The sequence below is a fragment of the Alosa pseudoharengus genome, unplaced genomic scaffold, assembly GCF_046254945.1.
Source record: "Alosa pseudoharengus isolate Yale_2024_CS ecotype anadromous, Long Island Sound unplaced genomic scaffold, YU_APseudo_1.1 YU_APseudo_1.1_scf_24, whole genome shotgun sequence".
NCBI lineage: Eukaryota > Metazoa > Chordata > Actinopteri > Clupeiformes > Clupeidae > Alosa > Alosa pseudoharengus.
In genome coordinates, this window is record NW_027468689.1 from 13,611,965 (window position 1) to 13,626,964 (window position 15,000).

Genomic DNA, 15,000 nt, shown 5'->3' on the forward strand with positions numbered 1-15,000 from the left:
ACTTATTGAACATGGGAAATAACACGCACACGCCTTTGCGTTGTCAACGTGAGCCACTCTCTTCACTTCATTTATTGCAATTTCCACAATACTATATTAGTCAGAGTCTGGACTAGCGTACTAGCTTAAGCTCCCCCGCTTAACTGCCTAATAATGAATCGCGCTGAAAGCAGGCAGGCACGCAGCTTTGCTACATGCGTTTCCACTTGTGACCTTAGCAGGGTTTAAAACATGACTGCCAAAGTCTAAGTAGCCTGTTTAACATCCAAAGACAGTCGTCCTTTTCTAGAGTTAATAACATTTCAGTGAGCCATTTGAGACGGGAGACCAAAAATAAATAGGTGGTCAATAGTAAAACGACAAAATTTGCCGTTGACTAATTTTCATGCTCGATTAGGTCGATTAAGTCGACTAATCGCGGCAGCACTATTGTGCAGTAGAAAACATGTTACAAGTAGGTCTCCATACAAATAAATATTCTGGGTTTTGCAGTAGGCCTACAAACATTTTACAAGGGAAGCAAGATGGGTGCTGGTGCAGAAGAAGCAAGCAAGTATTGACATCGCAATAATAAAAATCCCTGCAATGTCACAATTGCCCCTGATTACCCGACGACACACACACACACACACACACACACACAAACACACACAAAAGATAAACTGAGCTGATAATGGAATGAACCTTCCACGCAAATGCATTCAGGCATCAATTCAGTCCCCCAAAGTGTCTCTTCAAGAACCATTGATTTCTTGGCTCTAGTGCATGTGTGCGTTGGCATTTAACTCCTGCCCTCATAATGATGATCTTAAAAGGCCCATCACCAGTTGCGTAAACAAGGTGTTTCCATGTTTTACATTTCTGCTGTGACATTGGGATGAGTTTATTGGGTGGGTCTGAATACATACTGCAGACATTCCCCTCGAGAGAGACTGCAATGAGCTGTGTAGGGGTGATCTGAAGGGGTTTCACACATGTTTGAATGAGCAGAATGTGCATAGTGGATCTCTCTCACACACACACACACACTACACACACACACTACACACTACACACTACACACAGACACACACACACTATACACTGACACACACTACACACTGACACACACACACACTACACACTGACACACACACACTACGCACACACACACTACACACTGACACACACACACTACACACCCACTACACACTGACACACACATACTACACACAGACACACACACACACTACACACACTACACACTGACACAAACACACTACACACACACACACAGACATATTCAGGGCAAGCAAGCAAGTTTATGTGGAGGTTGTCGATTCGCCAGTGTCACAGACAAATTGTACAGCACTTGCACACACCCCTTCCCCATCTGCTGGGAAATCAACAACTTGGCTGTGCTAACACACACACACACACACACACACACACACACACACAGACAGGAAATCAGTCGTATACAGAAACTCATTCATACATGCTCAGAGAGAGAGGGAGAATGTGTATACAGGCGTAACTACATATGCTGAGTTGTGCCGAGTTCTCTGAAGGTTCCACGAGAATGCTGTGCTCTGTATTTACTGTCACAATCTGCCATCCGCCCAGATGGTTGCCTGGCCAACGGACAGTCCCGAGTATTATGGGATGTGTTTTTAATAGAAGTAGCAGCTCAGGACTGCAAACTGGTCAGGGACAACTGAGCCTGAGCCAGTGGGGTGCTGAAGGTCACAGAAAGCCCAGAGTGCAGCTCGACACACACACATTCACACACACACATACACATACACATACACTCACACACACACACACAAATACTCATACACACGCATATTTTACTTGCTAGGCTTGTTGTGGAGATCCTCAGTCACACATTTACACACACACACATTATTATGCATACGGTCTTTCACACAACCACGCATTTTTTTTGTAACATGTTTGTACTGCAAAGGAAATCCTTTAACACAACACACACACACACTCACAGTCATAAATTTGCGTACACTGTCAATCATACACACTTCTTCATAGATACATACACACACTCTGTCACTTATGCACACACTTTCCCAGACATGTCTCGCTTACATGCTCATTCTTTCAGCAGTACACACACACACACAGACACTTGCACACAAACACACGTAGACCCACACACGCACGCTTTCTTCCACACCACAGTAGAGTGCTGTCAAGGCTGAACTTTTCGACTTTGCCAAAGCATCCTTGGGCATACCTGATGAGGCTACTTCATAAAGTGTGTGTGTGTGAGTGAGTGTGTGTGAGTGAGTGAGTGTGTGTGAGTGAGTGTGTGAGTGAGTGTGTGTGTGAGTGAGTGAGTGTGTGTGTGTGAGAGAATGTGTGAGTGAGTGTGTGTGAGAGAGAGTGTGTGAGTGAGTGTGTGTGTGTGTGTGTGTGTGAGTGAGTGTGTGTGTGAGTGAGTGTGTGTGTGTGTGTGTGATCCCCCTCCGCTGTGGCTTAGCTTTGCAGTGACAGTGGGAAGGAGAGGAGAGGGGAGCTGGCGCTGCAGTGACACATCCAATCTCCTCACACTTCAGCCGCAGCGGCAGAATGCCAACGCGCATCTGCTAAATCAATCCACCACACCTGTGTGTGTGTGTGTGTGTGTGTGTGTGTGTGTGTGTGTATGTATACGTGAGTGTGTGCTGAAGAAGAGTGGGGATCTGGAATTATTGAGTTCTTTATTTTCTATAAATATTCAACATGTGCATTCATGGAGTGACTTATTGGTTTAGAAACTTCAAACTCCAATGACATTTAAGCCCCTCTATGAATCCCCCCCCCCTCCCCCCCCTATGATTGCAGTCCAAAGTTCTGCATATTGTTCTCATTCAGCACCTGCAGAACCCACAGTAGGTGTATTCTCTTGAGAACCGGCGTGCTGTGGGACTGCCCGTGGAGGTGCTTTGCAGTGTAGGATCCTGCTGAACTGCTCCCCTGTTTGATACTTGCTCCAGGCTGCTTTGAGACGCTTGGAGATGCTCTTTTGGGCAGACGGGTTGGTTGGCGTCATGCCAAGACAAGCTGCACCTATAGCCTTTTCTCTTTGTGGTCTCTCTCTCGTGTGTGTGTGTGTGTGTGTGTGTGTGTGTGTGTGTGTGTGTGTGTGTGTGTGTGTGTGTAGTAGGGTGGTCCTTCAAAATTAGAAATATGCAAAAATTTTGACAAAAAAAATTTTTTAGAGGTAAAAATATTTAGAGGTAGCTCAATCATTTGGAAGATTGCCTATGTTAAGCTGTGCTGCGTTATGCAAGTAATATTAAAAGTTGCTGCAAATGAACTACATTTTATTGAAATCAGAGCAACACTGACATGAAAACAATGACAACAATCTCAAAAAAAGCACAAAGTTTTCAACAATCTCTCATTTCTGATGCTCAGCAGCCAGTGTTGAATTTTTGCAGTGTGGATAGATCTGTCAGTGATCTTCCATTCTAATAGATGGCAGATTTGATCCAACAAATTCTGGTATGATGGAACCAATCAAATAAACTTCACTTCTTGTTTTTGCCATGATTTTGCTCTTGGTACACAACACAACTGCAAGCAAAGCTGAGCAAGGAATGGTGAAGGTGCCTTTTCCTCATACAGTTTTGTGGCACATATTTGGCGTTCCGTGGATACAATTGTTTGAATGTTTTAATGAAGACCAAAAAATGTGCTCTAAACCCAAACAATAACCACCAGGAAAGGTAAATCTGCTAAACCGGGTCATGGATGAATTAATTTGGATTTAGTTTCTACAATAAGTAAACTGAGATATGTATCTAAAATACATATTTAGGAATATATGGTGCATTAGATGCTTTTATGGAGATTGTTTTGGAATTTTACTATCCAGTTACAACACCAATTCAAATTATCTGTTTTTATGAAATTCATCAAACAGAAAATCATCTCAAAATTCATCTCAAGCTATTGAGCTACCAGTAATTATTATGTTATTGGCATAAAATTGGCATGCTGTATTTTCTTATATAAAGGAACAATTTGAAGGGTTAAGAGCATGACAATTGGAGTGTGTAGCGTATGTGTGTGTGGCGTGTGTGTGTGTGTGTGTGTGTTTATTAGGTTAGCTGCAGAACTGTGTTGTGGCTACACTCTGTTGTATTTCTGGGAGGTTCTCTATGATGAATGGTTTAATCAGATGCTGGTGTGTCTGTGTCCGTGTCTGTGTGTGTGTGTGTCTGTTGTGTGTGTCTGTGCTCTCACACCATTGGCCAAGGTAAGTGAGTGTGTGTGAGAGAGAGACACCATGCTCACTGGCATGCTCACTGTAAGAATAGATGGAGCCTAGAGCAATCAAAGGCACTTCTCGTTAACACACACACACACATACACACACACACACACACACACACACACACACACACACACACACACACTCTTGCCCAAGGGTGTGAGCTTAATGTCAGAGCTTTTTTAATAATTGTCTTTCTCTCTATAAAACACCTCACGCATGCACACCTGCCCCTGTGCACTGAACACCCACAGTGGCTCAGAGACAGAGGCAGACAACAGGCAGACAGACAAATGGGTGTGTGTGTGTGTGTCTGAGTGATGTATGTATTTTGTATGTAAGAATACATCCTCAGTTACTATTAAGACTTATATTCATCTAGTGATATAGTAGAATAGGACTGTGTGTAAGTGATGTGTATGTGTGTGTGTGTGTGTGTGTGTGTGTGTGTGTGTTTGCTTCCTTGCTTGCATATTCCTCTCTGCGGCACAGAAGCAGTATGAGTGGTGGGTAGCAAGAATGGTCACTGAGTGTGTGTGTGTATGCGCACACACTCACCACAAACACACACAGACAAACATGCACCCACACATTCAAATATACTGCAGTATTGTCATTCAAAATCACATTTGTTCCCTCAGTCAGCTAATAGGTTTTGTGAGTGTGTGTTTATGTGTGTATGAAAGAGTGTGTGTGCGTGTGTCATTATTCTGGCACAGAAGCATATCAGTCATTTTTCCTTGACTGCACAGAAGCAGCCCATGTTTGTTTGTCCAGTAAATAAGGACTAAATTACTGCCACTATCTGCACGTGTGAGTGTGCGCACGCGGGTGCGTGCATGAATGTTTGGCACAAGTGTGTGTGTGTGTGCGTGTGTGCGTATGATGTGGTCTAATCAACGCTGTGTGGCACGCGTGTGTTTCTAAGGAGGCATTGTGACAGGGGGTGATGATGGTTGTGTGTGCCTGTGTGAGTGTGTGATGAGGTCTAATCTCTGCTGTGTTTGCTTGTGTGTGTGTGCGTGTGTGTGTGTTTTTCAGATGAGGGGCCGTACACGAAACACTCCAACTCCTCCCGGCCACCTGATGGGGCCCTGGCCATCAGGAGACAGAGTATCCCAGGTAACACACCCCCCTCTGACCCCTAGTGACCTTTTGACCTTTGACTGAAGCAGACTCCCCCATTAGCAAGTGTGTTGTGATGGATAATGCTTCCGCTAAGGGGATGTAACTGAAAGATTTATGAACCCTAATGAGGACAAAGAGAAAAAACCTCTGCTGCCATCCGCTTCAGTGTGTTTGTGTGTTTGTGTGTGTGTGTGTGTGTGTGTGTGTGATTACTTGTGTGTGAGCATGCACAAATTTGTCTGATTATGCTTATGTTGTTTGTGCTGTTTACAGGCATTGGAGTCCAGGACTGTGTCTGTGTGTATTTGTGGTTTAAACAGGATTACTGATATCTGTTTGTGTTGTTTGAGTGTGTGAGATTAATTAGAAGACTATGTTGTGAAATTGTGTGTCTGTGTGTGTGTGTGTGTGTGTGTGTGTGTGTGTGTGTGTGTGTTTGTCTGTGTATAGCTGAGGGCAAGAGATAGTGGTTTCTTGGAAGGATCCTCAGTTGAAACATTCCAATGCGGCAGCAGAATTCCGAGCGTGATGTGTGTTGTTGCGGCGATCTCTTCAGCGGCGCGGGCAGATAAACGAGCGCTGGGGTGGCCGGAGCCACTCTTCACAAATCACACTGACCTCACTGCCACACACACACACACACACACACACACACACATACAGTACACACACACATACAGTACACACACACACACACATACAACACACACACACACACACACATACAGTGTACACACACACACACACACACACACACACACACACACACACACACACATACAGTACACACACACACACCTTACAGATACTTCAACAAGTTTGGCACAACATACACACATACACACACACGCAACAGACACTGACACAGGCTTTGGCACAACACATCTGCTGTCTGGCCCAATGGAGATGTTAACACTTGACAGAAAAAAATAACTGCTTGTTTTTCTGTGGGTGTGAGAAAGAAAGAGGTGATATGTATGTGTGTGTGGGGACAAGAAAGACAAATAAATAGGTGATGTGTGTGTGTGGGGGGGGGGGGGGACAAGAAAGACAAATAAATGGGTGATGTGTGTGTGGGGGGGGCGGGACAAGAAAGACAAATAAATGGGTGATGGGGGTGTGTGTGTGTGGGGGGGGGGTGTAAGAAAGACAAATAAATGGGTGAGGGGAGACGGTGGTGGCACACTGTGGGCTGGCATAACTGGGAAAATAGCATACGGTGCGAGAGAGCCATCAGAGAGCTGTCTCCGCTCACACACCCATAATCAGCCCACTTAATGGAGGATCACCACTGTGAGACTCAGAGATGGGGATGTGTGTGTGTGTGTGTGTGTGTGTGTGTGTGTGTGTGTGTGTGTGTGTGTGTGTGTGTGTGTGTGTGTGTGTCATGATGTCGAGGAAGTGAGACTGTGTACAGTATGTGTGTGCGGCATGATGTTGAGAGTGTTTTTGTGTGTGTGTGTGTGTGTGTGTGTGTGTGTGTGTGTGTGTGTGTGTGTGTGTCTATGGTGTTACTGTTGTGTGTTGTTGTTTGCCATTTGTTATTTTCAGTCACGTATATGTTCCAGCTCTGCAGAGATTCTCAAGTTGCTATTGAGGCCCCATTGATTCTGTGGGAATCATTCGTCTTTGACTGACCTCTGGTTTTTCACTTGAAATGTGACGCCTACTGCCTCTGCCTTTTCTCCAACATATATGTTACAAGTTTGTATATGGCATTGTCTGTCTTTGTATTTATTTATGTGTGTGTGTGTGCGGGTGTGTGTGCGGTTGTGTGTGCGCGTGCGTGCGTGTGTGTGTGCGTGCGTGTGTGTGTGCGCACACGCACTTGTGTTGCATCTGCATGATTCTCATGTTTTCTGTGTGGCAGAGACTGAGTCTCTCCGTTGAGACCCCTCGGCCCCATCTCTCTGCTCTCTGCTGGTCACTCTTGTCTCCTGATGGCCCCTGCTCTTGCTGTTTGCCTCTGGTCTCAGTGTTAATAACTGGGGATTGACGGCCCTGTTTGTCCCAGGTCTTCTTGGTGTTTTTACTCATTCGATAGGCTGATTCCACTTGTAAGACTCGCTAGACGCCAGAGCCTCTGTGAGTTATTTGCCAAATAAATCATCTCCGCTCTTTTAAAGGAGCTTTGCATTAAATATGACTTCCTGGAGGAGGAGGGACAAAACAGCTCTTTATTTCCGTCTCTGTTTGAGATTTCTGGCCTCCTGATCTCTCTCTCTCTCTTTTCTCTCACTCCTTATTTATCCTCATCTCTCTCTCTCCTTCCCTCGCTCTGTCTCTTTCTTTCTCCAAAGACCACTAATGCATTCTGAGCGGGTAGCCGTGTTGAATTTTTCAGAGTGCTGGTTAAATATATATATGGCAGGACAGAGGGATGGCTCCTCGCACTCTCTTTGCTGGTGGACGGGGGTTACAGCCGCACACCCCCACCCCACCGTACCCCCCACCCCCCACTCTCCCAGCTCTCCATGATTGGATGAGAGGCAGGAGAAGGAGCCGCAGGTGAAGTCGAGTCGGGTGGATTTTCAGGATTTTCTCCTCACACCTCGAAAAACTCTTACACAGAGCGAGCGAAAGAACATGAGGGGAAAGGTGTGGGGGGGGGGGGGGGTAGAGCCAAAGCTGAAAAGAATCAGGTGTTTGTTTTAGATTCTCAAACCACCCCCGGTCTTTTTCTCTCTCTTCCCATCTTTCATCTTCCTCTTCAGAGAGAACGCAAGGAAGATAAAAAGCCAAAAAGAGGAAGCCGTTCATGAAACCGCTCTACCAAATTGCCATCACAAAAAAAAAGATAATCTCCCAGTCATTACTTTTTTACGCCGCGCTGCCAGTTGAACTTCTTATCCAAAACCCCCTAATGGTCCTTTTCTCACGCTAAGTTGTGTGCAATAGCGCGCCTCCGCGGCTGAGTCCAGCTGACAGCCTCACCCTGCCGCGCAGCTGTGGCTAACATGCAACATGGGAGGCCGGTCAGATCGTGGGCGCCGGACCGCAGCTGCTGGTGGGCAGGAAGTAGATGATTTTGTGTGTGTGTGTGTGTGTTTGTGTGTATTTGTGGTGTGTGTTTGTGTGTGTTTGTGGTGTGTGTGGTGCGTAGTTCGAGAGCCAGTCGTTGTCGTGATGCAAAGCGCTGGCCCAAAATGGCCTCGCCGTCCTGCACAGTGGCGCCAGAGCAACGAGCCGCAATTAGTGTGGAGTGATTAGCGATTAGTGCTCTGCGGCTAGCAGTTGGCCGTGGACATGGAGTGGGGATGGGGGTAGTAGAAGCCCAAAGCCCTGTGCAGTTATGAACTCCTACACATAATTGTAGCACTAGCGGTTAGCATAGCGGCATCTAGAGAGAGAGAGGGGGGGGGGGGGGGAGGGCTAAGGGCAGAGTGCGACACAGAGTGACTCAGCGATTCTGAGAGGCTCCCTCATACGTCAGCTGGAGGTCAAGCTACTGGGTGACACGTGCGGATTTAGAAGGAAGGTCATAGAAGATCAGTCAGATATTTCGCCCAATCTCCTATATCCTGTAATGCGCTGTGACCGATTGGACACTAAAACTGGCACATCTGGGCCTGATCGGAGCCAGAGTCGGCTTCAGAGTAAACTGATAGTGGTTTGTTTGCTTGCTGCTGGGTGTATGGAGACCCATTTGTTCACCTCCCTGTGTGCTATACATCATTATAAGTGATTAAAAGACCAGCCAACTAAACACTCTGAGGGGAATCGCACACACGCAATTCATTCAGCTGTATTCAGTCTGCGCCATCCTTCAAGCGGCCCATCTAAAGCACCCTGTCACCTGGCCCAGATCCCAGCCACGTCGGGGCCAACTCTGGGCCAGCGCTGGGCTGGGTGTGTGTGCAGATGCTCATTTCAGTGTTGTATACTAGTGCTGCGCCGAGCCTGCAGCCACACCCTCACGTCTCCCCATGCTGGAGTGGGGCTGTGCTGCACTGATTCAACCTGACGTGTGTGTGTGTGTGTGTGTGTGTGTGTGTGTGTGTGTGTGTGTGTGTAGTCTACAGGTCTCTCCTCCCCACTGTTTGCTAAGGTGTTATTGTAATGATTTAAGTGAGTGGGAGGCTTCCACAGTGCTGGCATCGGTGTGGCGTGCGTGCGTGTGTTCGTGAATGGGGGGGGTCTCTCATGGGGGTGAGTGAGGGTAGGAAGAGAGGGATGAAAGAGGAGGGAGGGGTGGAGGAGTGCAGCCCTGTCACTCCATATTTCAGCCTCCGTGTGAGACAGTCGTAATAAATGCTGCAGCGGAACCTGGCGGAACTTTCTCTCCCACAGGGCTGTGCTTCTCTCAGCAGTTCTGTCTCTCTTTCTCTCTCTCTCTCTCTCTCTGTCTCTCTCTCTTTTATTTCTTTCCTTTTCTCTCTCTTTTTGAATTTCTCTCTCTCGCATAGAATATTTCTCTCTATTGTCTTCACCTCTCCATCTCTATCTCTCTGTCTCTTTGTCTCTCTCTCTCTCTCTCTCTCTCTCTCTCTCTCTGGCTCTTGAATACATTTTCTCTGCTTCTGAGGCTCTCTCTGTTTCTCTCTCTCTCTCGTTCTCTCTCTTTCTCTCTTGTTTATTCTCTCCCTTCTGCATGTCTTGGTGCTCCCCTCTCCTCTTTGTCTGTGTAGCCCTGGTGTTTACATCTCGGTCTTTTCTTCTTTCTGCCTCTTTTCTTTCTGTCTCTCCACAAATATGCACACATACACACACCTTCCAGTCCAGCACACACCCAGAGGAACTCTCTTACACACACACACACACACACACACACACACACACACACACACACACACAGAAGAACTCTCTCACACACACACACACACACACACACACACACTCCACTCCCACGCATACATACACACACCTTGCATACATTGTGCACCTCACAAAGCGCTTGTCCATGATAATGACTGCTGACAACCTCTCTCTGCCCTCAGTTCTCCTATGTGTAGATACACACACACACACACACACACACATACGCACACACATGCGCACACACGCACACACACACATGCACGCACACACACACACTTTTGCGTGGGTGCAGCAGGAGACATCAGACTCTGAACAGATGGTGGGAGGACCGACCTCACGTTTGCGAGGCAGCCGCCGCATGTTCCACCGAGCATGCTCAGTTTGACTGGCACCCAGCCGCCGCATGTTCCACCGAGCATGCTCAGTTTGACTGGCACCCAGCCGCCGCATGTTCCACCGAGCATGCTCAGTTTGACTGGCACCCAGAACAAAGGTGGGAAGATGGGGTAGTGTTTCACGGCGAAGTGTTTCATATTGATTCATTTATGTGTGTGTTTGACTGTGTGTGCGTGTCTGGTTAAGGTTTTGTGTGTGTGTGTGTGCGTGCACATTATCACAATTATTTTGTGAAATTCGTCAATATTGAATAATGATTATTACGGTTACAAAAAAAATTGATATATTTTTAACAGTAGATAATTAATCACATGTGCGCCTTGTCTAGACAGGACACCCTTGAGCACCATTATGGCAACACACTAGCCAAGTAGAGCTGCTGAAGTGTCTTGACATGTACACACACACACACACACACACACACACACACACACACATACACACTCACACTAACTCTCTCTCTTTCTATCTCTCTCTCACTCTCACACACACACCATACACACACACACACACACACACACACACAGATACACACTCACACTAACTCTCTCTTTCTATCTCTCTCTCACACACACCACACACACACACACACACACACACACACACAGATACACACTCACACTAACTCTCTCTCTTTCTATCTCCCTCTCACACACACACACACACCACTGCCACCACCGGCAACACCACCATCAAAGGGCCCCCCAGCCCACCCCCCCCCCCTCATCTTCTGATGATATTTCCCACATACTTGATTGAACTCCAGCAGAGTGACAATCCATTATGGAGAGCAAACATGAGAGTGTCCAGAGCTGACAACTAATAATCTCTCTGGCTATTAGTGTGATGAATTGCCACGAACAAATTGCACAGTCCTTTGATGTAGTCATATGGTAATCTGGGCACTGGGTTTATATATAGAGCGGAAGATAGCTTCCAGAGTGTCACAAAGTTGTGTGTGTGTATATGTATGTGTGTGTGTGTGAGAGAGACAGAGAGAGAAAGAGAGAGAAAGTATGGTGGCTATGATATGCAAATACACTCACACAAACACACACACACACACACACACACACACACACACACACACTCACAGACTCACAGATTAAAGTTGAACTACAGTTCTGTAATTGTTGATTTCTGGTACTGAAAGAGAGACCACCCACCTACTGTTGAGCTCTTGCTCAGCATACGGTGAAATCATACTCACACACACACACACACACACACACACATGTTTGAGTTTATCTATGCATGTCTTCCACGTGTGTGTGTCTCTGTCTGTGTCTGTGATTGTGATTGTTTGTGTTTCATCTTGCCAAGTTGTCCAAGTCCAAAGTCATGTTTTTGTTCATGGTTGCTAGTATCACACAGACACACACACACACACACACACACACACACAGACACACACACACACACACACACACACATAGACACACACACACCATTAGTTATTAGAGGGATCTCCAAGCGCCATTCAAATGTCAGAGTAAAGCATCCATTTGTTTCCAGTGGATTATCAGTTAATTAGCTCATTCTAGTGTCACTAGGAAGTGTTGCGTGTTCGCTTCTGAATACGGCGTTTCCTAGCAATGCGTTTGCTTTAGAACTCATCGAAGAGGGACTTTTAGACGGTGGTTTAGACCAGTGTGTGTGTTGGAAATGAGTTGCTTGGGAATGCTGTGTTTCTGTGTGGGAGTCATCACTACTCCCACCGCAGCCACTCAGAGATCAATCACATATGCTTACAGCTCAGAGTCATAGCCATAAGTCATTCGCCTTTACAACCCCCCCCTCTCCTCTCTCTCTCTCTCTCTCTATATATATATATATATCCCCTTATCCGCCATCACTCTCTCTCTGTGAAAAAGAAGCCCCCTCCTTTTACCACCTGTCTACCGTCCTATATGAACTGTGAAAAGACTGCTGTGTGCAATACAGACTTTGCGACCACACTTTCACCTGCATGCCCCTTTTCCTGTGTTTGTATTGTGTGTGTACTTTGTACTATTTGTGATTTTAGCTGTGTGGGTATAATGGTGTAGACAGTCACCCTTTTACAATGGTTTAGCCCAACATCCTGATTGGTGTAATTGGCTGGCCTATTAAGGACGGCTTATTTCACACAGAGAAAGACATAATAGACTGGAAACACAGGAGAACCAGGAAGACACACGAAAGAGCTTGAGGTCCAGAAATCAGGGAAGTCGTAGAGTTTAATGTTTGTTTGTTTAAATGTGAAGTTAACCTTGCTGTGAGGCAAGGATTAAGTGAGGTCGCCTTGTTTGGACAGGTGGCCTGAAAAGAGTAGCTTCCTGGTGCCTAGTTTTATGGCACGGTTTGTTTGTAGACTGAAGAACCCATTTCATGTTTGGACTCCAATTGTGCTCCTGGATCTGCCTGTTTGCTTATGGACAAAATAAATTATATTTTTGTACGGAACTGCTGTCTCCTAACCTGGCCCTAGCCAGATGAATGTCGTTCCGCTTAGCTCCGCCTAGCTTCACTCACATCCATCTGGAACCTCTTCCACTGAGAGTGATTTCTCCAACCAACTTTATGGTTTAGCCAATCAGGACGCAGGGCGGGAGTTTCATAGATGTGACATAGCGTAGAAGCGACTGTGAGACTGTTATCAGCGTCACGGGTTGGCTTCGATGTGAGTGGTTGAAGTAGCACGTCAATAGATGACGGACAAGTGGCTTATTCAATCATATGCAAGCATTTTTTGATTAGGTCCAGCCTTCTGAAGCAACACTTCAATGGATCGGTTCCAGATGGATGAGTGGAGCTAGGCGGAGCGAAATTCATCTGGCTAGGCCTGCCTTCCCTCAACACCACCTAATCCAGTGGCGCATCTCCCTAAACGTGGGGTGGTCGCCTCGGTCCCTCACACTCTCCATTTCGCACACTTTCTAATTCTCTCTCTCTCACCCACACACTCTCCTCCTTGGTCTCTCTCTCCCCAAACTTGTCTCTTTTGCTCTTGGTCTTTTGTGCGTTCTTTCTTTATTTCTTTCTTTCTTTCTTCCTTTCTTCATTTCTTCATCCATCTATCTGGGGCCACAGACCTCTCCATGCCCATTTTGATCTCCCTCCGTCTCCCTGCCCCGCGTCGCCAATCCGTCAGCTGCCAGCCCTGCTCGACAGCTCGTCGAGTCACCATGGCAACTCGGGGGTGAGGAGGGGGGGGGGGGGGGTATGCCTCGGGAGACCTGCTGAGGAATAAGTGTGGCATGCAGAATAGAGACGGAAAAGTGTGTGTGTGTGCGTGTCTGTGTGTGTGCAGGTGTGTGCAAACGTGTTTGTGTGTGTGAGTGCCTAGTAGTGGGGAGTTGGAGGAAAAGAGCCAAACGGAGAGAGGAGCTGGCGCGTGCCAGAGGGTGATCAATGTGGAGACTAAGTGAGCGTGAACACATTGCTCAGTTGTGCTACAGACCACATGCCTTCTCCAGTCCCCCTCTCCAGTCCCCTTCCCCCCAGGTACCCCAACTCTACAACTGAGCCAGAGACAGTCCTCTGGGGGTGTGTGAGTCTGTTTTTGTGTGTGTGTGTGTGTGTGTGTGTGGGGGGGGGGGGGGGTTACTGAACTTAATTGAACCTGGATCTCAATGGACTCACTCCCCTCTATCCCCCTCCTCACTGTCAGACTTGGAGTTATCCTGACCTGGACTGACCGCTCCCCTTTTTCACGGAAACTTCCATGGGCTCCCATCTGCAGTGACCTTTAGTGGGCCTCACTGCACAGCTGCATAACCAGGACCTGTGCTGAGCCCCATGGCGCAGCTGGGTGACCAGGCCAGCTATGAGCAGGCCCCACAGTGCAGCTACATAACCAGGCCAGCTATGGCCAGGCCCCACGGTGCAGCTGCATAACCAGGCCAGCTATGGCCAGGCCCCACGGTGCAGCTGCATAACCAGGCTCTCTCTCAGTGATGAATGGGTTGTGCGGTTTCTGTGGTCTGCCGTCTGGCAGCAGAATAGGATGGGCTGTAATATGCCCAGTGTTAGATGACATATCACCCGGGTTTGTGTGTATGTTTGGATGTGTGTGCAGGTAAGCATGTGTGCTTTAGGTGTTTTGCAATATATATCGTCAAGGTTAATATCTTGTAGTTTTAATGATAATGAGAGGTGTAGAGCACATAGTTCTTATTTATTTTTCTCGAATGCTTCAGTTTTAAGTAAATAATTGAGACCTTTTTTTCTTAAATATGTTGTTTCCACTAATATCATTAATAAGGATCAATTAATATCCTATTAGCATGACTGATACTAAATTTTGCACAAACACCAACATTTCTGTGCTAACAAATACAAGAGTACAAATTCAAGAATGCAGTTTTGTTAAAGCCCTTTTGCTGTGTCAGGGCATCTCTCAGTGATGGCACTAAACTGACAGTCAAGTCCAGCTCATAAGGTGATTTTAATCATTTTAATTTGATCTGATTTGA

General features: G+C 46.7%; 1 protein-coding gene across 1 annotated transcript in view; it reads left to right on the plus strand.

The window, feature by feature from the left end:
* Positions 1 to 15,000, plus strand: part of grip1 (glutamate receptor interacting protein 1) — a 120,187-nt gene that overhangs the window by 4,647 nt on the left and 100,540 nt on the right. The window contains 1 exon segment of the mRNA XM_076302621.1: positions 5,303 to 5,383. Within this exon segment, the coding sequence (XP_076158736.1) occupies positions 5,303 to 5,383 (81 nt within the window).